The sequence below is a fragment of the Bipolaris sorokiniana genome (assembly GCF_000338995.1).
Source record: "Bipolaris sorokiniana ND90Pr unplaced genomic scaffold COCSAscaffold_20, whole genome shotgun sequence".
NCBI classification, from domain to species: domain Eukaryota; kingdom Fungi; phylum Ascomycota; class Dothideomycetes; order Pleosporales; family Pleosporaceae; genus Bipolaris; species Bipolaris sorokiniana.
In genome coordinates this window covers 181,106-205,448 of record NW_006911914.1, presented here as the reverse complement: position 1 = coordinate 205,448, position 24,343 = coordinate 181,106, and the positions used below count along the sequence as shown (strand labels likewise).

At 48.2% G+C, this 24,343-nt stretch overlaps 9 protein-coding genes across 9 annotated transcripts; 5 read left to right on the top strand and 4 right to left on the bottom strand.

The window, feature by feature from the left end:
• Positions 1 to 61: 61 nt before the first annotated feature.
• On the top strand, positions 62 to 1,364 carry COCSADRAFT_176618 (uncharacterized protein; the record flags this gene model as incomplete). The annotated part of the gene is made up of 2 exons (XM_007707693.1): positions 62 to 64; positions 117 to 1,364. The coding sequence occupies 2 exons, from the start codon at positions 62 to 64 to the stop codon at positions 1,362 to 1,364; spliced, it is 1,251 nt and encodes a 416-aa protein (XP_007705883.1).
• A 281-nt stretch (positions 1,365 to 1,645) lies between these two features.
• COCSADRAFT_279042 (uncharacterized protein) lies at positions 1,646 to 5,998 on the bottom strand. Its single transcript, XM_007707692.1, has 3 exons — positions 5,622 to 5,998; positions 2,243 to 5,484; positions 1,646 to 2,187 (listed from the first exon to the last, which is right to left on the bottom strand). Exons 1-3 carry the CDS (start codon positions 5,755 to 5,757, stop codon positions 1,927 to 1,929), a joined length of 3,639 nt encoding a protein of 1,212 aa, XP_007705882.1. The 5' UTR covers positions 5,758 to 5,998; the 3' UTR covers positions 1,646 to 1,926.
• A 764-nt stretch (positions 5,999 to 6,762) lies between these two features.
• Positions 6,763 to 8,322, bottom strand: COCSADRAFT_154640 (uncharacterized protein). Its single transcript, XM_007707691.1, has 3 exons — positions 8,081 to 8,322; positions 7,494 to 8,025; positions 6,763 to 7,441 (listed from the first exon to the last, which is right to left on the bottom strand). Exons 1-3 carry the CDS (start codon positions 8,293 to 8,295, stop codon positions 7,067 to 7,069), a joined length of 1,122 nt encoding a protein of 373 aa, XP_007705881.1. The 5' UTR covers positions 8,296 to 8,322; the 3' UTR covers positions 6,763 to 7,066.
• Positions 8,323 to 9,035: 713 nt separating this feature from the next.
• On the top strand, positions 9,036 to 10,645 carry COCSADRAFT_41898 (uncharacterized protein). The gene has a single exon (XM_007707617.1). It carries the CDS (start codon positions 9,074 to 9,076, stop codon positions 10,553 to 10,555), a length of 1,482 nt encoding a protein of 493 aa, XP_007705807.1. The 5' UTR covers positions 9,036 to 9,073; the 3' UTR covers positions 10,556 to 10,645.
• A 358-nt stretch (positions 10,646 to 11,003) lies between these two features.
• COCSADRAFT_31535 (uncharacterized protein) lies at positions 11,004 to 11,881 on the bottom strand (the record flags this gene model as incomplete). The annotated part of the gene is given in 3 exon segments (XM_007707606.1): positions 11,004 to 11,181; positions 11,207 to 11,805; positions 11,825 to 11,881. The coding sequence occupies 3 exon segments, from the start codon at positions 11,879 to 11,881 to the stop codon at positions 11,004 to 11,006; spliced, it is 834 nt and encodes a 277-aa protein (XP_007705796.1).
• Positions 11,882 to 15,462: 3,581 nt separating this feature from the next.
• COCSADRAFT_176614 (uncharacterized protein) lies at positions 15,463 to 17,752 on the bottom strand (the record flags this gene model as incomplete). Its single annotated transcript, XM_007707690.1, has 8 exons — positions 15,463 to 15,672; positions 15,737 to 15,844; positions 15,896 to 15,960; positions 16,012 to 16,243; positions 16,304 to 16,904; positions 16,956 to 17,143; positions 17,198 to 17,311; positions 17,747 to 17,752. 8 exons carry the CDS (start codon positions 17,750 to 17,752, stop codon positions 15,463 to 15,465), a joined length of 1,524 nt encoding a protein of 507 aa, XP_007705880.1.
• Positions 17,753 to 17,905: 153 nt separating this feature from the next.
• COCSADRAFT_350843 (uncharacterized protein) lies at positions 17,906 to 18,897 on the top strand (the record flags this gene model as incomplete). The annotated part of the gene is made up of 4 exons (XM_007707689.1): positions 17,906 to 17,969; positions 18,024 to 18,330; positions 18,387 to 18,455; positions 18,513 to 18,897. The coding sequence occupies 4 exons, from the start codon at positions 17,906 to 17,908 to the stop codon at positions 18,766 to 18,768; spliced, it is 696 nt and encodes a 231-aa protein (XP_007705879.1). The 3' UTR covers positions 18,769 to 18,897.
• A 255-nt stretch (positions 18,898 to 19,152) lies between these two features.
• Positions 19,153 to 22,130, top strand: COCSADRAFT_350841 (uncharacterized protein; the record flags this gene model as incomplete). The annotated part of the gene is made up of 7 exons (XM_007707688.1): positions 19,153 to 19,344; positions 19,531 to 19,840; positions 19,877 to 19,964; positions 20,018 to 20,590; positions 20,644 to 20,986; positions 21,039 to 21,682; positions 21,744 to 22,130. 7 exons carry the CDS (start codon positions 19,153 to 19,155, stop codon positions 21,892 to 21,894), a joined length of 2,301 nt encoding a protein of 766 aa, XP_007705878.1. The 3' UTR covers positions 21,895 to 22,130.
• Positions 22,131 to 22,566: 436 nt separating this feature from the next.
• On the top strand, positions 22,567 to 24,241 carry COCSADRAFT_165624 (uncharacterized protein; the record flags this gene model as incomplete). Its single annotated transcript, XM_007707687.1, has 4 exons — positions 22,567 to 22,956; positions 23,021 to 23,153; positions 23,206 to 23,657; positions 23,720 to 24,241. 4 exons carry the CDS (start codon positions 22,567 to 22,569, stop codon positions 24,239 to 24,241), a joined length of 1,497 nt encoding a protein of 498 aa, XP_007705877.1.
• Positions 24,242 to 24,343: the final 102 nt, after the last annotated feature.

Below are 24,343 nucleotides of genomic sequence, written 5' to 3'. Positions count from 1 at the left end.
GCCCGTTGATCTCGAAGTATACGTGCACACATGCCGCGTCATTGAACCAGTACTTGTCGCCATGGTCAGAATCCTACAGTCAAAACGCGTTCACACTCACTGACATTACTACGCAGAACTCAAAGTCCCTGCGCCGTCTCGCCGCCGACCACGGCTCTCTGCATACGGCTGGCCTCCCGCCCAATTACTTGTTTGCGCCCGAATCGGAAGACGCTGCTGACCTCACGTCCCTCGATATCCTCCTCGCTGGCCCCGTCGGCACCCCCTACGCAGGCGGTGTATGGCGATTGCACCTCGACATCCCACCCACCTATCCTGCCGCCCCGCCGACGGCACAGTTCAGGACCCGGCTATGGCACCCTAACATCGACGAGGCGACTGGCGCCGTCTGTGTGGAGACGCTGAAGCGTGACTGGAGCAGCACGCTCAAACTTCGAGACGTACTGGTGACGATATCATGTCTCCTCATTCAACCGAACCCCGCCAGTGCACTGAATGAAGCAGCGGGCAAACTAGCCGTCGAAGACTGGGACGGATACTGTAGGCGAGCGAAGCTTATGACTGAGATTCACGCTGCCATCCCCAGCAGTATCGCCAAGGAAGTCAGAGAAGCCCAAATGCGAGGCGAAGAGCAGACGACTGAGCCCGAGCCCCAGTCCGAGCCCCAGCCCCAGCTTACAGCAAAGACCCACTCAAAGGGTAAAGAAAAGGAACGAGTCAAGATCACACCAGCTGGGCCTAGGTTACAGCGGCGCCCATCCGAGGACGAAGAGAACAGGCGGCGCAGGGCCGCGACTCACGATGCAGACAGCGACCCAGAAAGCGACTGGATACCCGGGCCCGTCAAGACCAGCAAAGTACCTGCCCGCCAGGAAACCAACATCTTCGGCATCAAAGGCCTCGAGGACACCATGCAACTCGACACACCACCCAAGCGCATCTTTGCCGCCCAAACCAAGGCGCCCCCTGTCTCCAAGGACAAAGGAAAAGCCAATGGATCCATGGACGATTCCGACCCCTTCGTCACCACCGCACCCCCCAAATCGTCTTCACGCCCCGTAACAAGATCCTTTGACTTGGCCGCTCCTCCCGCCTTTGCTACCACATCACCACCACCAGCAGTAGAGCCATCAAACGACAATGACGATGGCACCGCCCACCTCCTCCTCCGCGACTTCTCTCTCTCATGGCAAGATAGCTTCGCGCTGCACAACAACGACCCAGACGCTAAGAAGCGCATCGCGAGCCCAGAATACGAAGCAAAAGCAAAGTGGGAAATGAAGAGGTTTAGACAAACGGGGTGTGACTTGAAGAAGTTTAATCGTGGGGAGTTTGGGGCTAGGGTTGGGGTTGGGAGGCTTTGATATTCGATTGCCACGTTTTTTTTCATTTTCTTTTCAACTTCTTCTTGTTGACGGGTGCATAGCGAGGAGCGTGGGGTTTCGCAGCCTATTGAGAACTTGGGTTTGGCGTATGCATGTTTGAATGATAATGATGATGACGACGGTGAAGGTTGGACGGAATCTCCCTTTTGGCGCTGTAGAGTACAAAGTACCCGAGTGTAAATGTACAATATTAAGCTGAGACTTGAAATAAGTAGAACGTTCGTGGAGTGGCTAGTCTCTGGATACTTGGATCATGCGTAAACCGCGAGAGATAGATAGATAGATAGAAAGAGAGAGAGAGAGAGAGTTGAAGATTTTAAACATGACACCACCCAACAGGGGGAATGAACTAGATCGGGTTTGATCTATAAGTAATAACGACTACAAAAACATGGGACTCAGCACACGGCCCATCTTCATGCATACGTGAGGTGCTTTGGTGAAGGGACTACCCTGCTCACCCGCACATTGCCACTAAAATACTGAACAAATCTAACGCTAGCTGCCTTTGGTGCGAATTAATTCTAGGAAAAAAGAGTTCCTATGCCACTATTTGCTCATGCGCTGTGCCATTGACAGCGTGAGTCCCGTTAATTCCGTTGGTGCCGTTGGTACCATTCGCCCCATTCTCCTGTGCCTCACTGCCCTCTTTGATAGAAGGAACAGACTCGGACGGAACAGCCAGGGATGTTGCGTCATTCTCACTAACACCCGTATGCTCCTGGTTAGGAGCCTGGAGTCCCTGGCGGACTCGGAGCACACTGTCAACGATGACGGCATCGATGCCTTCGTTTCGTTGCAACTATTTCCCGTTAGCCATGTGCGTAACATAGAATAGGGGCGATGTGTTTACTTACCAAAACATTCTTGGGATCGTTGTTCAGCATTCCGTAGCTCACGCAGACAAGGCCACTTTCCTTGACTACTTTGACAAGTCTAGGGCACATGACGAGCGGTGTAGCGGCGCTGACTACTCCGAGCAAGTTCCAACGACTAGCAAAGCGGATCGCCTCCTGCAAGCTTGCAGCCCGAACATCTCCTACTGGTGATGTTCCGGCATCTGTGAGGAACAAAACAGGAATCGAGGGTTGCTTAAAGGATAGCATGAGGCAGATGTCTGGGTTGAAGGATGAGAAGATGATGTTGCGTTCCCCCATTTTGTCGTAGACCTTTTCCAAGATTGTGTCGACGAAGGAATTCAGCTCTACCGCATATTGGTCCATTTCCTCCTCTTCCGACTCGTGAAGCATGGGGTACTTCATCTCGATATTGAATCCAACTGATTGTGGTACTTCGTCAAACATTCGTTCCAGAGTTGTAAATGATGACTGGATGGAATATCCGCGGCTGTTTCCCTTGAATCCTTTCTTCTTGAAATCACGGGTATGCTTCATTCGCTCCGTCAGCTCCTCAGCGCGGTCGGTATGGATATTACGTTGCTTCGAGATATCAACGGAGTAAGATCTAGGCCTTCTCACATTGGGACGGTCATCTTCAGCACTGCTGAGATGAGGAGTTCTATCTGGGGACCCTGTGCGAGCATAGCGAGGATTCGAGCCTTCACCGATGTGGAGGAACTGGTCCAGAGTAAGGGTATGTACAGGCGCGTCAATACCTGTCTCACTGACAAGAAAGTCATGATAGATGACCGGTACATGGTCCTTTGTCAGTTGGACATCAAATTCAACATACTCCGCGCCCAGATTAGCAGCTGAGATGAAGGATTGAATAGTGTTCTCGCCGAGTTGTAGTGATGTACGAGATGCCGTGTTCTTGCCAAGACCACGATGGCCAATGACCATGGTCGATGAAGCCATCTTCTTCCAGTAGGTGTGCTGCTCTGTGATCGACATGTTTGGATGATGGAAGGGTGTGATGATGAGAAAATTGAAGTTGACCGTTCCAATAACATCCAGCGTCGAGGCTGCCACAATAGGTACCTTCATATCTCCTTGGAGTGGAATTCGCTTTGATCCAATGCTGGTTTTGATTGTAGACAGTAAAGCCACAGCCCGGCCCATCGAGCGTTCATGTGTTCCGGCATAGGTTGGGACAATGTCGAACAAAAGTTTAACCTTGGTGATATCGCTGGTCATAAACGTAATGGGCTCTGTGGCGATATTATCTTGGATGGGCAAATCAATCACTGTGGGTTCTCCTTTGGCTCCAGATGCTTGCACAACCACAGACAAAGCAGTGTCTAGTTGTGTTGCATGCGCATCCGCAAGTGGAATATCGTCAAGCTTGACCGCCGGCGTGTCTTTGCGAACATCCATCGAACCAAGGCTAACCAACACCATTGTTTCATTCGTCAGATAACGATGACCAAAGGTTTTCACCGGCTCAGGGACCTTCTGAACAGGGCTGCTTGTGTCTCGATTCAAATTCTTCGACCTTCTTTCATCAAGCGAATTCTGAGGGGGTGAACCAGCCCGAGAAATCCGTGTATCTGTGGGTACCACACGAGACGAGACTGTTGTGGGGGCAAGCTCGCACAGCCGTTCTGCAATTTGTATATGGCCACGAAGTGCAGCATGCTCTTTCGCTGTCCAGCCGGAGTTGTCGCATCTGTGTAAATTAGCTCCAGCAGCGGCTAAAAGCTCAACTATTGAGAGATGATCATCGACACAGGCAATGAACAATGGCGTCCAAGCAAACGTCTTTTCGGGAACATCAACCTCAGCTTTGTTTGTGTTAGAGCCCTCCAGCAGAACTTTGGCACATTCGGCATAGCCGTAGCGCGCTGCCATATGCAAGGCAGTCTCACCGCCCTCATCCTGGTAGTTGACATCGACGTCGGCCTCAACTAGGAGCTTGACAATACCAACAAAATTTGATCGAGTCGCCAAAGACAGAACTGCTCCTGAGCGAGCACTAGACTTCCTCGACGCACGTCTTTGCTCATGTGTTCCCCGCCAATTCTCTGCCTCAAGAAGAGTTTTGGTGGTGAGGACATGCCCGCCCATCACACTGAGATGCAGGGGTGCATTACCGTCAGTGTCCTGCCAATCTGGAGAGTCTATGCCTTGTGCAACGTCGAACTGGCCCCAGTCCTGCATATGTTTTATGACAACCTGACAGATGACTACGAAGCCATATTGAGCGGCATAATGAAGCGGAAGCCTTCCATAGGAATCACGAGCTTGAAGTGCACTGCGTTGCTCATCACGCAGCTCGTCCAGCAGATAAATGAGTAGGCGCACGGACTCGTCGTTCTCGCTTAGTAGCTGGGTTGACTCTTCTTCAGTAGTCGTACAAGGACGAGGTTGCCGGTTAGGGTCAGTAGCGGGCACTATGAAGTTTCCTGCTTCATTTAAACTTGGTTGCCGAGTTCCGTCGGCGCCAAATGTTTCACCGCTCTTTGAACGGCCAATGTTGATGACTAGTCGGTGGATACAATTGCGTTTGTTGATGTCGTCATCTTCATCCAACGAAATGATATCCTGCAACAATCTCTTGATGCATTGTTTGGAACGGCATGAAATGGAGCGCTGAAGGAAGTTCAGCAAAACCTGCTGCATTGAAGAGCTGGTGATGCCGTTGTTGGCAGCAGCTTCGGCAATTCGTTGGCCGAGGTCTTCCGCCTTGTCATTACGAATAGCCAAGTCTGCCGCATCGAGTAGGCCGGATGGCAGGTGTAGCGAACGACCCGGCACTCGACCTAGGGAGCCCGCAGAATGTGTAGAGCCCGTGTCATCAAAAGTCTTGATATCACCCAATCCTGACAACCATTCATTGACAGCCTTCATGTCTTGGTTGAGCGGCAGATTGTGCGCAAAAGGCTTTGGGTTAACCTTGGAGGCCAGGTAGGGCTCTTGCAAACACACTGTTTTGATCTTCTTGTCCAACTTCTTGGTGATTTTGTTGAAACCCCTCCGATTGACTTCTCCGTACCACTGAAGCTTTCGCATTGAGCCTCGCAGCTCAAGCAGTGCGCCCATGAGGTCTTGTGCCTCGTCTTTATCGATACCTTCGGGCAACTGAGCGGCCCGGCCATAGCGGCCATGAAGGATTCTAAGGCGCCGGGAAAACTCTGCATACTTTCGGTTGTAGAAGTTGTCGACATCTTCGAGGTTACGATCAAGAGAGAAGAAGAACTCTGTAGATTGCTGTTAGTCATCCGATCCTTGCATGCGCCGTACGATGCTCTCCGAATAGACGACTGAGAGGTGCTGAAACACCTTAAAAACAATATATAGACATATAGAATACAGGCTTATGAGCTTTCAGACTGACCTGTGAGATCTGGATCCGAGCCGTTTTTGGAGGCTTCAGCGGCATTCTTGATCAGCTTCTTGAGGCCTTTGTAGTTGATGTACGAGGACGCCCATTCTGGAACCTGGTTCCTAGGCAGGTTATGTCCAAACTTCATCTTGGCACTCGAGTGATGGTCAGCGGGTATGTGTTACCAAACAGAGGCTGACGCTGAGGAACGAGAGCAGCTCCACAAGCAGTTGCGAATTGGCCGCGCAGCAGGAGGGGTAGCAAAAGCTAGGAAATATAGTGGCAACAATGAAACGATGAGCAAGACAGATAGCAAAGGGCGGGTAGCATGCGACCGGCGCAGTCAACGCGTTAATCAAGGACTCTTTAGGGTGTGCTCGAGGCGACCATCCTCATTGGAGGAGACGGGGCCCGATCAAATCGCGCCTGCAGCATGGTTAAACGGACTGTCAAAAAGAAAGGGAAAGCCGCAGCTCGAGGGCAAGGGAAAGTACACTGTAGCGGGAGAATCGCTGGGCAGTGTTGTCGGAGTGCGAAAAGGAAGCTGTTGTAGGCGTAGTATGTGTGTGTATGCGCAAGCAAAAGAAGATGGTTGAGCTGGAGCTGGGAGAAGGAGTGGTTCGTGCGCCGTCAGGGTCTGCGATGACGTGTGAGGGTGGAGTTCAGATGGAGTCGCTTTGTCCTAAGCTTTTGCTCGCACGCCGCAAGCAGCCGCAGGGTGATTGATGAATTTATACTCTTCTCCCAAGCTTCTGTTTGCTGGTGGAAACTGGGCCCCCCCCTCCCCCCCCACCCCGTTGGTTGCCGCATCATAGTGCATCCATGCATCAGCGCACCAACGCCTGGCGTGCATGCTGCGTCGGCGGATCACGGCGGTGTATGTTTGTCAGCTCGTCAAAGGCATCTTAAGCGGCCACGGGCTTGACCGTGGCGCCAGGGGGCTGGCGGATCTAGATGCTTTGGGACGAGCTTGATTGGGTTTATCGTCTGGTCCAAGAGCAGATGACGCTCCCTTGGTATGTGTGGACGGACGTGAGCAAGAGCAAGTGAGAACGCCATGGCCTCTTTGTAGCGGTATGCATGGCAGATGCGTCGCGGATGGTGGCAAGGGAAGCTCGAGCCTGAATCACATGGCTTTAAGACGATACAGCGTGGTGGAGACAACGGGCGTTGTATTGATGGTTTTTGCATGGCCTCCCCGCAATTGGCCCGCAAGTCATGCACGCGGACCCTTTTCCGAGTCGTTTAGCAGCGGCCCACGACTGCATACTTAGTGCCTGGGCCACTGGACCCTTCTTTTCCCTCCCATGTCATGTCCTACTAATACTCCTAAGTACTATTTACTTACTCCTCTTGTCTACGCACCCTCGCCTCCGCATCCCCATCTGCATCTGCATCCGTGCTCAAGTCCGCGCTCAGTCATGTGAACACCAGCACTCTACTCGCCTTGTCTCGTCTCACGAGAAGAAGAAGGCGTTCCCCTGTGCGTCCTTGCGCTGCATCTTGGATAGGTCCTTGTCCGGCGCATATTCTGTCCACGCGCTCGCAGGGAAGATGTGTTTATTGCGTTCGTACCACCGTCTATCAACCACCTTGGTCAGCGTCGCATCGTCCCCAAATCCCTCGAGCTCCTCGTCTGCTATGCTCGACTCTTTGCTCTTCTTCTTGCCCGGCTGCAGCAGTGGGTCGTACGTGGCCGGATCGACGTCGGCCTCTTCGTCGACCTCCGTCGTCACTCTGGGAGTGGCCTTGGTGGGTTGTGCCGAGTAGTCGAAGAGGGGTCCGTCAAGCCCGGCAACCCGGTTGAACAGGAAGTGGTAGATTTCGTAATGCTGCCTCTAGTGTCAGTCATGGAACACGAGCACAGACACATGGCCAACTTACGTGTGGTATAATGATCTCTCCCCTTACCAGCATCAAGTCGTCTACACTGACCCTAGCCCAGTCCCTCCGGCTCTTGTCTCCACCCACACCTAGCTCTGCCCCCACCTTCCTCGCCTTGTCCAAGAACAGCCAGATCTGCTCCCCCTTCTTCAGCCTGCATCGCCCGCCTGGTATGTTGGTGCCGTCGTAAAAGACAAATGGAATAACCACTTCGGTGGCCTTGACCGCATCGCGCATCACAACAAAGTCCTGCCGTGCAAGCTCTGCCTGCTGCGCCTCGCGCTGGAGTGCCGTCTTGGTCATGACGCGAGGCTTCAGGCCAATGTTTGAGTTTGCGCCCAGCTTCTTCTTCACTACACTGCTTTCTGCTTCAGATTTTACACCAGTCGGATCGGTAGGTGTGCTTTGGCGCGGACTGGCCGTCTTGGAGACAGTAGAGTCGGTGTCATTTTCTTCTTCTGTGCCAAACGACAGCTTGCCCTTGGTGGCTACCTTGCGCTTCTTCTTGAAGACTGGCTTTGGTGTCGATGCCCTGTACTTTGTAAATTAGCCAACTTTCCGTGACTAGATAGCAAATGCCCCCCTACCCATCTATCGGTGTGCTGGCACCAGAGTCAAGCCCTGTGTCACCTCGTTCTTTCCTGTCCAAGGCCTCGGCGCGTCGCTTGCGGTAGTCATTTAGGTTCACAAGACCAACGGTTTGCGCTTTGAGGAGATCTTCTGCCGTGGCAGCCTGCGAAGTGAAGCGCGAGTTATTCGCGGCATCGCTGGTATCGCCCGAGCTAGAGGCGAATCTATCCATGGGTGGAGAACAATGGTGGTGGGAAAGTCAAGCCTAGTCGCGGCTTTCGTAGAGTTAATGGCGCCCGCCCAAAGCAGCAGGTTCCCACCGCCACTAGCGTCCTAGCCGCACCCGTGATAGCGCGTGCCCGACGCGGCGACGCGAACACGACTCCACCTGACCGTTAACCCCATTTGTTGCAACACCCGGGAAATGATTCAAAATGGCACGCATAGTCCAGGATTCAGACGACGAGCTGGATGAAGACCTCGAGGCCGACCTGCCACCATCGCAGCCGCCAGACGCCTCCGGTCAGCGGCCCAGTAATCTTCACGCCGAAAGCACGGGTGCCACTGGTAGGGTCAATATGCTTCTGCAACCATATCCCGTGACAATATTAACCATTGCTGTAGATTCACTTGATAGTACCAGTAAAGAATCATTGTCCATCCATCTACGGCCCTTGCCCAGCCAAGATGAACCACAGTCTTCGGTTTCCTTACCAGAGCATCCAAACAAGAGAAGGAAGACGGAATCTCCCGGCCAACTTGTAAACGGCCATGGACCTGCGAATTTCGACGAAGCTGTCTGGCAATTAGAAGGCACCATGCGCAACGAATATGCTGACCATGAGCCCATTATGTTTGGTGAACCATCAAGTACCATCCCAAACGCCACCATGACGCAACAGCGTGTCTTGGAAGCTGTCAATGCCCCAGTAATGCTAGGACAGGAGCCCGAAACTGGGGAGCTTCGCCATCATCTTCCACCTGAACCATCAGTACCTTGGTCAGATCTGATGAGGTTCACACCTGCAGAAGAAACTGAGCAGACTGAATCCCCGTGTCGTGAATCACCACCTCACGCCTCATTGGGCGCGCCTGTTGTGGCTATACAGAAAAGTCCCGGATGGCCGGCGACGCAGCGGAGCAAATGTGCATCCTCATCTCAACCGAATCAAAATCCATCGAAGAACGACTGTTCTAGTTTTGAGGGACATACCGCAGATGGTGAACCAGTAGTCTCCAAGACGAACTCCCCACTGATATCCATGAAAACACCAACCCCACGACCAGAATCTCATACAAATGATCAAGCGGAAGCAAAGATATCGCCTCGCCTACACAAGAGCCGGGCGCCTCCAAGCTCTGATGACGAACTGTCCGCAATTGGACTCCTCCAGGAGCGATACAAGCCAAGGCCCAGTCGCTCAAGGTCACTCAAGGTCGACACTGAAGAGCCAATTGACTACTCCGTCCGACCTGAGAAAGCTGCAAAGCTCAGCAAACGTCGAAGAACAACAGCTGACATGCGCGCTGCCAACGCAATCACGACACCCGAGAAAGTACGGCAAATATGCGATATGGGCTTCACGCCTTCGACGACTGCCAGAGCTCTGAGACGTAACAACGGTGACATCATTCAGACTGTCGATTGGCTAGTTACTAACAATATCGGCCATGACGAGCTAGCACCACAAAGTCCACCTAAGCCGATGCCAAAACCAAGAGAAGAAGGCGAGCCTGAGGTAGTCGACGTGCAGACTGTCCAAGGCATAATGCGCAATCTGGATGAGTATCGTCGAGACGATTGTGAGACTGCGGAACATGGTCAGGCAGCAGGACCTGACGCAGATAGTTCTACCACGGATCTTATAGACGTAAACACTGTCGCGGAAACCTCAAACCCAAATAAGCGCTCAGAAACAGATCAGAACATGAGTCCGACAAAAGTGCAAGTAGTGATACCAAAGAAGTCGCCCAAAGCTGCCGTTGCACGAGCAGAAGACGCTATAAATGTGTCGAGTAAGAAGTCAAAACGTAAGAGAATTACGCTAGACCAGACGGAATCCGAATCATTCTCATTGTTAGTCCCTGTACCGGCGCCGGTGAATGAGAAGAAGAGAGGTCGAGGTCGTCCAAAGAAAACGCCTACCACTTCTGACGCCATCGGACCCATCGTACCTCGTGAACAAGAAGAAAAAGAGGGGCAGCCTAGTGGATCTCTACAACCAATAGAACAGAAACTGGCCACCGAGAAGATCGACCCAAGCTCAGACATCACACCAGACGAGCCACAACCGGTGGAACCAGTGATTTCTCAGGACACAGAACGAGTCAAGGTCCCAACCAAACTCGATCCAGCTCCGACGTCAGAGACACCAGAAAAGTCAGCGAAGCCCATAACTCCTTCGTCCATGACCAAAGGCAAAGTGCCGTACCGTGTGGGCTTAAGTAAACGAGCGAGAATCGCTCCTTTGCTACGAACGTTGAAGAAATGAAGAGGGCTATCATGATTCCCTTATCGAGAGCAAGTTCGTTGATGAGAAGGTCCATGCTCGTAAGCTTCATGTAATGAAATCTAATGATGCATACCCTTTTTTCCCCAAATTTCTTATGCGTACTTCATAACGTATCACAATATAGAATATTGGAGCATGATTGCCTAATAGATATTGACTACAATAAGCTTTGCTGCTGAAATCATACAATGAGAGATCCTATTTTAAATAAAAACACCATCGCATAGGCTGGGCTGGAGAGCGCAACAAAGTGTGGGACTGTGTTCAACACGACAAAGCATGTCCATACGGATCCGCGCATGGATTTTGGGTTGATTTTTTCTTCGTGCCCCACCGAATCATCAGTCCTTTGACTGAACTCTAACCACAGAGCTTCGGCTATTATTGCTATAGCGCTTGAACGCTAACCAACTCCATTAACGTCATTTTAAGATGCGGCTCCAAAATAGGCATTCAGTATGAGGTTCTTGGCAGGAGCAACCTCGTCGAGGTCTTCCGTGACCGCTCGAAACTGCATATCAGCAGCGCCATCGTAATTGCAAGACAGTTGGTACTCGTGGTCTGCGCCACTATTTTCCGACTCAATATTTTTAGCTCCCGCAACGCTCCACAACGTCGATTTTTATGTACTTCCATTCGAATTTGTGTTTATACGGCACACCGGCAGTATCTCCCAGGACAGCCATGCGACCAAAGGTGACTTTGAATTTGCCAGGCGCAGTCCACCAGTCGGTAACGAAATCCACAGCTGTTGTTTTGATCTGAAAAGGTCGGAAATAGAGGCGTTTCTGACGGATTGGCTCCGCGCCTTGGCCAGGCTGTAAATTGTCTGGGTCGACGATTTGAAGCGTGTTTTTGAGGACTGTAACGCAAAAGTAGTCGGGCTGGCAGTGCACATGCACTGTGACGACATCGTCGCCTGAGGCATTAGGGTCGCAAAGTACACTGAATTGCCTTGCACTGATACATACATCCCGGATTGTGTAGGGATGTGCCCTTAGTAGCCTGTTCTGCGTGCACACCGCATTCAAATCTGGCTTATAAAAAACCGTGGCTCGAGCATTGATTTCCTTGTTTTGCAAATCGCGGGCGAGTAATTCGTGGACCGTCGAATTGGCGCGGAAACGGTCGTCTACTCGCCTCAATGTAGCTTGTAGGAGTGCGTGCTCGCCATCTTCATCGCGGATGTGATGAGCGACCTCGTTGTAGTGGAAGCAGAGAATCAATGTCTGAATCTTCAGAAGTTACAGAGTTTCCAGCAACGGAGAAGCTAAAAAGAAGGCAGAGGAGTGGAGATAGCAACATCGTGAGACAAGAGGCTGCCCAAAGTGGAGGGATTGCTGGGAGGTGATAGAACTCTGCTCCTTGAGTGGCCGTTGATGAAATTCTTTAAGTATTTATCTTAAAAGAAAACTGGATATTAACTTTCTGTACGCCCAACGTCTGATTATATTTAAGCCGTTTGACAAATTCAATATGATGCCCGTGTCAGAATTAATGGGTCTTTCTTGATGGTTGATTGTTCTCCCAGTAGGCCATGCCGAGAGGCATTCATACGCGCATGGATCATCGCGATATTGACCTACTTATTATCAGGCCATCGCTCATTAGCCCTTGTGTCTGACAAGCCGCAACGCTCCATGAATGTGGATGTACCAAGACAACGCTCGAAAACTGACCCAAAGGACGGTTATTCCATGATGACAATTGCAGGCTGACCTTTTATATCCCCGTAGTTCGTGTACATAATGGCGTTAAGGTTTGGGGTCAGAGATTTAGGATTTCGTAAGTAAGACCTAACAAGTGAGCTTTGGGGATGTTTGGAGACTATGGCCTGCTATTATAACTCAAATAATTGGAGCTGTTTATGGTCTGTAAGCAGGTCAGATTGAAAAAAGCTATCAATCACTGTCATGTGTATATAGCTTTTCGCCTCTTAGGCTCTTAGTTACTGTTATCCAGTATACTGTACCTTTTTCGGCACATGCCGGCCTAGGCGGAGCCGAGCCGGGTTGCGTCACAATCACTTTAAGCTAGGGACAGGCCGATGTGAATAGGCTAGCAAGTGTTAGCAGAAATCTTTACATATATACCGTGTTGATGTTATTAGAAAGTCCGTGATGTGTAATTTATATAGCAAATCAAGCAAGACTAAGCTATGTCCTAGAACTAAGACAACGCCCAAGGCATATATAAACTCGCGATTTTGCAAATTTGAAATCGATACCAGACAAAGGATTTTTTGCAGTCCACTTATCAGTGGTCTTGAGCCAGTCAACAAACCCAAAACCCCAGGTCAAACCACGAGCGGCTTTATGTTTTGTTGCTTCATCCATCTGATAAACTGCAAGTGCCTCTCCCTCACCATTAAAATAACCTGGGGGGGCAGAGACTCGCTAGTGCACTCGAACGAGACACAACTTCCTTAGCCCAAGCCTCTTTCGCATCAACAGTTGTCTCTACAATGAACAGATATTTGTTGGAAGAATGCAATGGAGACCGCTTTTCGTCCTGAGCCCTGTTGATCGTCGTTTTGAAGATACGAGATATGAGCATGCTCAACTCATCTATCGAAAAGGTCTGATTTGAAGTGGCCCCAGATTTACTTAGACCGATCCAAAATAATAAGATTAGAGGGGCGAATGCTAAAACATTATTCATTCTCTATCTGTTATCTTGGCTTGTAGAAGCGCGGAACGTGCACAACGAGTGAAGAATGTTAGATAGTGTGTGAAATGCAGGTCCAAAATGAGTGGATTAGGACGATCGATGCCATATACTGTCGACTCGACAAAAATTGAGAGAAGCTCCATGTAAATATCTGCTTTTTTACATGACGGCCATATAATAATACCAAAGAACAGCATGTGCAGAAAAGATACTGGTAACCTCATCAAGATGTCTAGAAAGGAATTAGCCAAACGACCATCGTGTAATTGGGCATGGTCTATACCAGTAAAAGTTTATGCGATCTTTTCGCAAAGAGGAAACTAAGCGAACTAAGGATGCAGCGTTTTCACAGGCTGATGTGTGATCCGCCATTTCAACGGTCGAGAGGCGGGGTTTCGATACAGCGCTGCTATTGTCAAGCATAAGCCTATGCGAAAGCGACCAGCCTCTGAAGACATATCGCCCCAAGCATATGAAACAATTCAAGACGATAATGGATAGGCTTATCTCGTCAGGAAGTTTGGCGAACTGTTGTGTTTCACAGTTCCAATCAATTTTCCAATCAGGCCCCAGTTGAACACAACTTTTCAATCTAGACAAAGTTTTAGTGGCGATGGATAAGCTGACTAGGCAGAGTTAGGGTCTGACTCACATTCTCTTCCCATTCCAAGCCACGCTTCTTTAGACTCGTATTGTCGGAAGTAGTATGCATTAGACGCGACAGGGCTTATAGCATTTGACTCAACTCAATGTTGTAGATGAAAAGGTTCCTCAGCGCCTTTTCCAATCCTACCTCGGCTGTGAAGATGTGGGCCGAGTCGGAGGGTAACATGCAATCCCAATCACACCGCGATCGGTTGTAGTATCGAAGCAAAAATACTTGCATCAAAAATGTACAATGTCTAGAACACTAAGCTACGTTGACGGAGATCGCCGTTGTCCATTCGCCATGACCGTCGCGGTCGTACTTGCAGTCCAATGGCCCGAGCCTCCTTGACCGCCAAAGCTAGGACTGTATATCCCCAGTGTGGTAAGTAAGTAGAGCTCACAAAAAGATACTGTTTGTGTTAGTAGCCATCCAAACATGGGCGATATGGTCACCTGTTACCATGAGCATCAAAGTTTGAACTTTCCGGAGGGGACACAACGATAGCGCGACTCTACCAAAAAGTCCTAGAGCATTAATAAAAAGATTACAGTATTGGCCCTTGTTTGAGCTAGGATTAACACAGCAGCCGATTGCAAGGATGGTGTTAATCATTGCGCACCACACAGGATCAGTCTCCGGGGAAAGATATTCGTAAGTCCTATGGAACTCGGCCATAAAGCTTGACTTGTCAAGGATAGGATAAGTACTACCATATCAGTCAGTATAAGTAGCTCAATCAAGGCTTCTCTTACTACCTTTGGACTGAATCAAAGTAAGCTACTTATTGGTTAGCATATATTCTCAGCAGATTCTTCAGCATAGTCCATGACTCTTACCGTGGATCCAATATTGTGCAGCTTCGTAAGATGGCAGATGAGACTTATCGTGTGTGCTATGTTCACTGATATTCGGACTACTGGGAGACTAATTCTCGAAGAGAGCCGTCATATGACTTGGGAAGTATGTCGACCCAGTCACTTCGCTTATCAATTTTCGACCTCTCCCGCTCTACTAATCCTACTACTACTATTACTACTACTATAGTAAGATTTTCTCCGCCTTTTGTTAACCTCAGTAAGAATCCAAGTTATATGCGCGGTAGGTACCTTTATAAAGAGAAATATTGATATTAAAATGATCAAGTAGTCAAGGAGGAATATTTAGTATACAGAACTTCAGTATGCTCTAAGCCACTTAATTATCTTGTTCTATAGCACTTGAAATCATAACAAGACGTGACCTTATTAGTCTTGGATCTGGCGTAGGCTACATTTTTTTAATGCTACTGGCAGCTAGCAGGCACCATTTGATGGAAGTTCTACAGGGCCAACTACGTCTCAGTCTCTCGTATCAGGGGATCTGTGTATGTAAGAACCACAACAGTTGATTGAATTATGAAAAACTTTGATATTTATAGCTGAGAGACTTCAACGATCCGTAATAAGACGATAAAACCTTACACATATTGTCATGATTGTCACAGCATATCCCAAAAACTATTTATTTCGACAATTTCTCAGCGTCTAAAACGAATGACTATAGATTCAGATAGTTCGCTCCATTATTCTTACCGTATCTTGCAAATGAGACGAATGTCAGGATGTGTAATCCATTCATCAGGGTTTACTGTAAAGTCCGTATTAGCATCTTCTGGCCTGAGCTGCAACTGCCAGTCTCTAATGATGCTAGCGACTATGCTCCGAAGCATGCGATCAGCAACAAATTTTCCCATACATTGCCGTGGGCCAAATCCAAAACGCCACATATTGTATCGTAACTAAACAATCAACGTTAGAAATCACTCCGATGTACTAAACGAAGTTGTAAACTGATATACTTACCTGGCTGGGTTTGATGTTTAGGAATCGGGATGGTATCCATTCTTGGCTCTTTTCTCCCCAAAAGGGATTGCGAATGTTTAGTCCGTACGAATCAACAATGATCATTGTCTGAGCATCCAGTTAACACCTTATATCCGCCGCCATCGTTTAGGTACTTACTCGGCCTGGAAGCATCCATTTGCCAATCCTGCGATTTGTTGGGGGAGCTTGCGGAATAGAAAACGCTAACGTGGTTAGCAAATAATCCTAGACATTTTTACTGCTGATAAACATACGTGCGACTGGCCGCAGGCGAGAAGATTCGTTGATACAGGATGCTAGGAAGGTATCGCTTCGAGCAATATATGCGTCCCAATGAATGTCATCTGGACCACACTCCCTCTTGATTTCTTCTACTAATCTTGCCTGGTCGTTGGGGGAGGAGGCGAGATAGATGAAGTTCCATGAGATAGCGCCTGTAGTTACGTCGAGGTTTGCAAATAGAGACTCATCGAGAGTTTGAAGTAGCTGGTACAAGATCCAAGAGTCAGATATCCTGCCATAGGAGTCTATAACTTTTACCCTTACCTGTACCTGGTCTATCCTGCCCTCCTTGCTGTCTTCCCATAGCTTGGTCATGGGCGTTATATCACCCCTAGCTTTAGCCTTTTCGTAGATGGATTCGTTGAAACATGACCACTCCTGCTGGAATTCATGCAGTAGCCTATTTGCCGTTGTGGGAAGGAACCGGGATACTGAGAAACGAGCCAAACCGCCACTGATCACATATGTAAATAGTTTCTGGCGCAAAGGTGCAATCTTCCTCAACCATTGAACGTCTTCTGCATCGAGGTCACCGTACAATAAAGTAGCGACAACAAAGAAAGGATAAAAGTTGATATCCTTGGCTGGGTCAAAAATGCCGTTGCGGAAATCTCCAGTGTTGCTCAATTGTTCAACAAACTTTCGCGTTTGCGCACGGATGAGGGCTGCATCATTGGCAATGGCGACATGGGTGAATGGCCCTTCCACCTGGGATCGGAGACTTTGCCAAGATTTTCGGCTGAGCAAACCAACACATTGGCCCAAGAGCTGGCTCATCAGATATCCGGAGTCGTTGTTGACGGCTTTGTAGTGCTGATCAGAGTCCTTAAAGAGTTCTTTTAGGTGCTCTGGCTCAGATATCACTCTGTGAACACTTGTTAGTTATCTTTACTCTGTGCGAAGGAGGGATACCCACACTTCAGGAGTAGATCCAGACCAGATTCTGTAAGTAGACCCTAGTTTCTTTCGCCATTCCTCCCCATTTTCACGGCCTTGGAGGAACTTTGCTGCATCTCCATTACCGTTCGGCCATACATATGGCAGTGACGGTAGATTCTTGGTGCCATCTACATCTTTGATTGGATACCTCCAGTGTAGGTACCACTGCTACTTTTCAACTTGCGCACATTGAGGTTCTTCCTTGAAGGTAATACGTACATTCAAGATACTTGAAATCAGGTTTACAAGTACATTCTGGGAGAGAGAAATGGCTTTGAGCAGTGCGACGGTGAATAGAGTGGTAATGCTGAGCCCCCACGCCAGGTGTTTTGGCTCTAACAGACCAACACTCGAGAGATTATCGAGTAACATAGGCAATCAGACGAAACCAATGTATCGGAAACAAGACAACTGTTGGACACGACTTCACGAGATGAGTTCGAAGGACACCAAGGGCGACATTCAACGACTGCAGAATGTAATCGAATGATAGAAGGAATCGCTCGTGGGAAATGATATAGCAGGTGAGATTATGAACTTTGATTTAAAAACTGTGAAGATATCCCATCGGTGCCCGAGATATCTACCTAGATAGTGATAGGGTTCCAATTCAATCCCTCTGTTCTTATTCCAGGAAATTGAATCCAGGTATGACGACCCATTATTCACTCATTTTTGTCATAAACAAGTAGCTTCGTCTCCTCTTTTATTTTGTGTTGATTTTCCTCACTTGTTATAAATAAAATAGACATCTATCACTCTGCGAACCTTCATACTGCTAGCAGGCCAACGATCAACCGTCGGAAGCCGATTAGAATAGAACCACAAGCCATAAGAGATAGCTGCATTCTATCTGTTTTGACATAGTCACCAGCGAAGGCAATAAACCATATCTTATCACACAAAATGGGTTCCATGGATGTCAAAATGCCTGTTATCAAGTATGGCGAGATCACCTACGAGGGAAAGCCGATCCTATATGTCGTCAAAGGTAAGCACTATCAAAGATAGGGCTTGCTATATGTTCTGATACGCCACGATGTAGCGACCAAGACGTCATACATCAATTACATGAAAGTTTTGATGATGGCGGAAGAGCTTGGCATTGATTACGATATTTCGGTGGTTGTTACCAAAGACGAATGGTATCACCGTATTCACCCTGAACGTTATGTTCCCACTATCCACGATCAAGACCCAGCCACAAAGCAAGAGATCATCGTATTTGAAAGCACTGCCTGCCTCCAATATCTCGCTGAGATGTATGACAAGGAAGGATTGTGGTATGGCAAGACCCAACATGAAAAGGGCAACATTTTATCGTGGATTGCGTACCAGACTGCTGGTCTAGGGTGCGTTACTCTTGTTCCACTATCACACACTGACCAACTGACTATTCATCTTCCAGAGCAACATCCAAGTATTGGCTGTATTTTTACGCAGTTCATGACGAGAAACTCCCCAAAACAATTGAAAAGTATGAGAACCCAACCTCAATCCTTCATGAATTCATCTATCTGACAGAAATTTACAGATTGTATGCGAACGTCTTGAAGCAGTGGGACATTATGGAGAAGCGGCTTTCAGAGCCGGAGCAGACGTACATCGCATTAAAAGATCGTCCTACGGTCGCCGACCTAGCATATTTACCCTTCGCTATGCCCTACATGTTCGAATTCATGAAGGTCAAAATCGAAGATTGGCCAAAGATCAAAGAGTGGTCTGATCGCATGTTGAGTCGCCCGGCTGTGAGCAGAATTTTAGAGTTTGCACCAACCATTGGTAATTAAAACTTATCTTGTTTTAAACAGAGATAGCTTATACAGGAACTAAACCCACGCTATTCACTGTGCTTATGAAAATACACATCCCATTTTGGAAAGTTATTGTGCATGGTGTGAGTGATTCTCCGTGTTGGGAATAGGAAAGCTCGGTTACCGAGCTTCCATTGTTGGAAGCCGATGACAGAACGGCCTAACGTTGCGACCAAACTAATGCCGCAAGCAAGTCCGAGCTTCGATCGTAGCACCGCAGCTAGTTTATCATTCCTATGATCACGTGAATACCGTTCGCATCCTACTAGACAATGCTTCTACTCATATCTCGTCCTTGACATTCATTCGCTATCGTTACTTGTTCACGCTGAACACTTTTTCTTCTTTTCCCCCCATAATATGGGGCCCATATTTGCTAGCACAGTCCTTTGGTCGTATCCGGTCGCTTTTGGCTTGGTATCTCTCGGTGCCAACTCCTATGAGGCCTTGTACAAAAAAGATGAACCTACAAACAAATTGCTTAATCGTCGTCGCATAGAGCGAGCGAATAAGTCTTTACTTTTACTTCATTGCATACTAGCTCTTCTTCTTGTAAGTTTGTATCTCAAGGCTAAGTTTGAATACTACTGACACGTCAATTGGATAGGCTATTAACACTGGTGTTGCCGCATATATATCACTAAAACACAAATCCGACTTACTATTTAGCAGCGAGGCTTATCTGGTACGAAGAAAGATCATTGGAATATAAAACCGTTATCTAACACGTACCCATAGGGCGCGATTATTTCTATCTTGTTGATTTTTTGCAGCTCTCTTCTTCCCGACCCTGACATTCCTTACTCCCCAAACAACGCGAATTTTCAAACATGGCTACTGAGCATTGTATACGAGGCAGCCATCCTCATCATTTGCTTCATCAGTGCCAACAATTTGAATAATGGACGCCAGAATGCGCTAGAGATTTCATGCGAAGCGCTAGGAGCCGCTCGACTTGTGATCCTTAGCTTGATGGCGATACTTTTTGTTTTCAGCCGGCGTAGAATGGATGATGCGAATTCGGATAGCGAAACTGAATCTCTTCTCAGCCCTGAGCAAAGCGTTCACTACGGCTCTACACCAGCGACCGCGTCGCCAAGTTCTAAGGATGCACAAACCGTGTCGGCTTTCGACTACCTAGCTGGATTCCGTGATCTAATCCCATATCTCTGGTAAGCCTTCAATCTTGCAATACGTACAAGGTAAAGTGACTAACGTATAAAAGGCCTTCCGATGACGTTATTTTGCAAACCTGGGCTGTCTTCTGTTTTGGTTTACTAGTAGCCCAGCGATTTATTAACATCATGGTACCACACCAACTTGGTATTCTAGTCGAACATCTGGGCAAAGGAAATTTGCCGCTGAGAGACATCATGTTGTATGTGGTTTACCGCAGTTTGCAGGGACAACAGGGTGTCCTAGGATCGATACGCGCCATCTTGTGGATCCCCATCAGCCAGTCCGCCTACCGCAGACTTACTGTCGCCGCATTTGAGCATGTTATGAAACTTTCGCTAGACTTCCACTTGAGCAAACGTGTTGGCGAAGTCATCAGCGCGCTGAGTAAAGGCAGCGCAATCAACACCTTCCTGGATGGGCTTATCTTCCAGCTGTTTCCAATGGTTTTTGATCTTGCTGTCGCGGCTGTATATTTCTTTGTTTTCTTAGACGCCTTCTACGCCATCATCGTTGTCGCGGTCATGTGGTTTTACTTGTTTATCACCATATACATGGCGAAGTACCGTGGTCGCGCAAGACGCGAAGCAGCAACGAGAGATCGCGAGATGGATGCGGCCAAGTCAGTAGAGACCTCATATGCCATTTTGTGCTGATGCTAATGTCGCTTTGTAGAACTGACGCTATCATGTCCTACGAAACTGTTCACCACAACAGTGCCCTACCTCTTGAGCTTTCGAAATTCCAGCGTCTAGTAAAATACTTCCAGGAAGCGGAGTACTCGGTATTCTTCTCACTAAATGTGCTGAATGCAGTACAAAACTTCATATTCGTCCTCGGCGTACTCCTAACCTGCCTTCTCGCAGCGTTCCAAATTTCAGAGGGAACCTACAAAGTAGCCATGTTCGTTACAATTTTGACCTACCTGGCTCAGCTTCAAGCGCCGTTGAACTTTTTTGGAAGCTTCTACACTCAGGTACAGAATAATATGGTAGACGCTGAACGTATGCTTGCACTGGTAGGTAATCTGCAGATCATTGCTCGTGTCATGAGCTGACAGCGGCTTCTAGTATAAGATCACGCCTCAAGTACAGGACAGCCCGAACGCTAAACCTATGAACTCATGTTTTGGTAGAATCAGTTTCAACAACGTCCAGTTCGCTTATGACAAGCGTAAGCCAACTCTCGACAATGTCAACTTCGAAGTCCTGCCCGGTACCACGACCGCTATTGTTGGTGAGAGCGGCAGCGGTAAATCAACGATTCTCAAGCTTCTCTTTCGCTTCTACGAGGTTGATGGCGGTAGTGTCAAGATCGATGGAGTTGATGTGCGTGACATTACCATGGCCACTTTGCGCCAACACTTCAGTGTCGTACCTCAAGACACTATCCTTTTCAACGAAAGCATCCTCTACAATGTTCAGTATTCGAATCCTAATGCCACTTTCGAGGAGGTACAGGCTGCATGCAAAGTCGCCAGTATTCATGAGAAGATTATGAGCTTTCCCGACAGGTACAACAGCAACGTTGGAGAACGAGGCCTTAGACTCTCCGGTGGTGAGAAACAGCGGATTGCAATTGCTAGAGCGGTACTCAAGCGTCCGCAAATCATGTTGTTGGATGAGGCGACTGCCTCGTTGGACTCGCAGACTGAGCGTCTGATTCAAGATTCCTTGAAGACTGCTTGCAAAGGACGTACTACTATTGCTATCGCGTAAGTCATTCGTTCCCCTTCATCAATCCCTGGATTTCGTTCGTTGACATTCTATCTATAGTCATCGCTTGTCAACAATCACGGATGCCGATCAGATCATCGTTATGCACCACGGACACATCGTGGAGAGGGGTCGCCATAAGCACCTGCTGGCCAATGATGGGATATACAAGTCGATGTGGGAGAAGCAGACCAAAGATAGTTCTGCGTAGATACAGTGTTTGAATGGTTTATAACAGAGTTCTTCTTGCATAGTGCAGCACTGCTGGTGGGGTTGTTAAATTGAGTTGCTAGCTGTGAACGTCTCATCATAGTGTATTTGGTCTGTCTAAATTGGGGAGTTTTCCTGTATTTCGAGTAACACTTGACTAGTAATTGCACAGGGAATTTTATTCTAAACCATCAATGTACATAGTCTTCTACTATAGCGAGCTGGTATTACCTCGGCTAAGTCAAGATTTTAGCACATTTCATGAAGAGGAGACATCTCTCCCAGCGTTGTGGGGAATTGGCCTTTGATAAAAGAGTAAACAAGCCGAATCATTTTGGCTATAACTATCGATAATTGCCCCCGGTATGACGCTAAATTAAATTAAAAAGTCGGAAGCCGACTATCACATGAAACGGCTCTCCTAGGCTGACTTAGTAGTTTTCGATTGCTGCCTGTGATCTTGGCTCAGCTCTCCTGAATTTCCCCTTAAGGTAAACTCCATTTTGTCGCCGGTTAGTCTCCGAAAACTCTCCGGTTTACGATACCAAACTCCAATCCCCATGATCACATCGCACGGCTGCCAAATCCTTCTTATGATTTCCCATGACATCTCTGGAAATACTTACAAATATCCTTACTCTAGCAATTCCAAAGGGCGCAAGACATACAGATGATGGAAAGGATTCCAACGCCTTCATGGCTACGTCCCGAAAACGATGCTTCAAGGTCCAAGTCGCTAGGATGGGCCGTTACGGGTATGGCCTGTCTGGCCATGTACATCGACACCTTCCAGGCGACTATGGTCAACTTTGGGCTCACAGCGATCATGAAGTCACTTAATATGACGCCATTCGATGTCAACTGGGTCTCTATTGCGTACAGTCTGGCTTTCGCTACCATCCTACCAATATCCGGATCGATCATTGATAGATATGGGCTCCGATTTGGATTTTTACTTGGTACAGGATTTTTGACCTGGTCGAGCGCTCTTTGTGCAGCAACGCCGAACAAATATGGACTCATTGTGGGGAGAGCGTTCTGCGGTATGGGCGCGGCGATGAGCGTAAGAATTCACAGTATTTTGTAGGAGCAAAGAAGAGGCTGACTGACCGTTGATAATGTTACAGACTGCCACTGGACCTCCTATAGTCACACATTTGTTCTCTGACGAGAAGAAGCGCACAAAAGGGCTTTCACTCCTCATTATGTGCGGTCCCCTTGGAATGGTTACGGGCATGATTCTTGGTGCATTGCTTGTTGGTAGGTATCTACACACATATATGCCAACCCTTCTGTTAATCCTCGTTTCTAGAATCTTCAATCGGATGGCGGGCGCTCTTCTGGCTAGTCCTTGCTATGAATGGGTTCCTATGTATCGCTGGTTACTTCTTGATTCCGATCTTCCCTAAGCCTCCACACGATCCAACAAAGAAATTCGACAAAATGGGTCTTGGCATGATCATTACGGGTCTTCCCATGCTCATCTATGGTATCGATGATGGCGGTAATCGCGGCTGGACAAGCCCTGAGATTCTTGTGACAATTATTCTGGGAGGCCTACTGGTCATTGGTTTCCCTATTTACGAACGTCGACTGGAGAACCCTGTTCTTCCAAAACCATTCCTCTTCGATCGCAACATGGTACTCATGCTCCTAAACTTTCTTGTTTTTGGAGGTGGGTTTGCTGCTTGGCTTTTGCTCATCACCCAGGTCTTCCTTAACTGTCTCCACCTATCTGCATTTCGCTCAGCACTCTATCTCTTGGTAAGAAATTAGCAACCGTGATATAAATCCTAATAAAGAAAATTGTACTAACCAAGTTGCAGCCAGCTGCGGTTGGCTCAGTTGTCTCTGGAGGCCTTGGAAATTTTCTCAGCCAGTGCACCTCAGTCCGAGTTCAGATCGGCGGTGCATACTTATGGACGGCTGGCTTCCTGATCCCATGGGGGCTAATGGATGTAGAAGCCCATCGCGCTTACATCATCGTTTTCGCACTTCTTTACCTCTTCGGTAATGCACCTGCCGTTGTGCGTGCGCAGGCAACCACTCTTTGCACGATACCAGAAGCGCAGCACGGACAGGCTACAGCTATGCTAATGGTCGCGTACCAGACTGGTAGCGCGATACTACTCGCACTGTGTAACGCTGTCGCAAAGAGTTTCACCAAAGACCCCAATTTAGAAAGTTCATTGATGAATGGCTATCAATCTAGCTTTTGGCTGCTTCTAGGCATTACAGGAACAGCTGGTCTCGCCTTCGTAGTTTTGTACCAATCTGTTGGAAACACGGATGCTGGTTCAGAGACTAAAAGTGGAACTGAACGAAGTGAGATTATTGAAAAAGCCTAACAGCGGACTTGATCTATCTAATGGTATGGAATACTCGAAGTAAAAAGAGAACGGAGGGAATGGTGTCTTGTCATCAACTGAAAAATTTGATCGAGTTTTGTA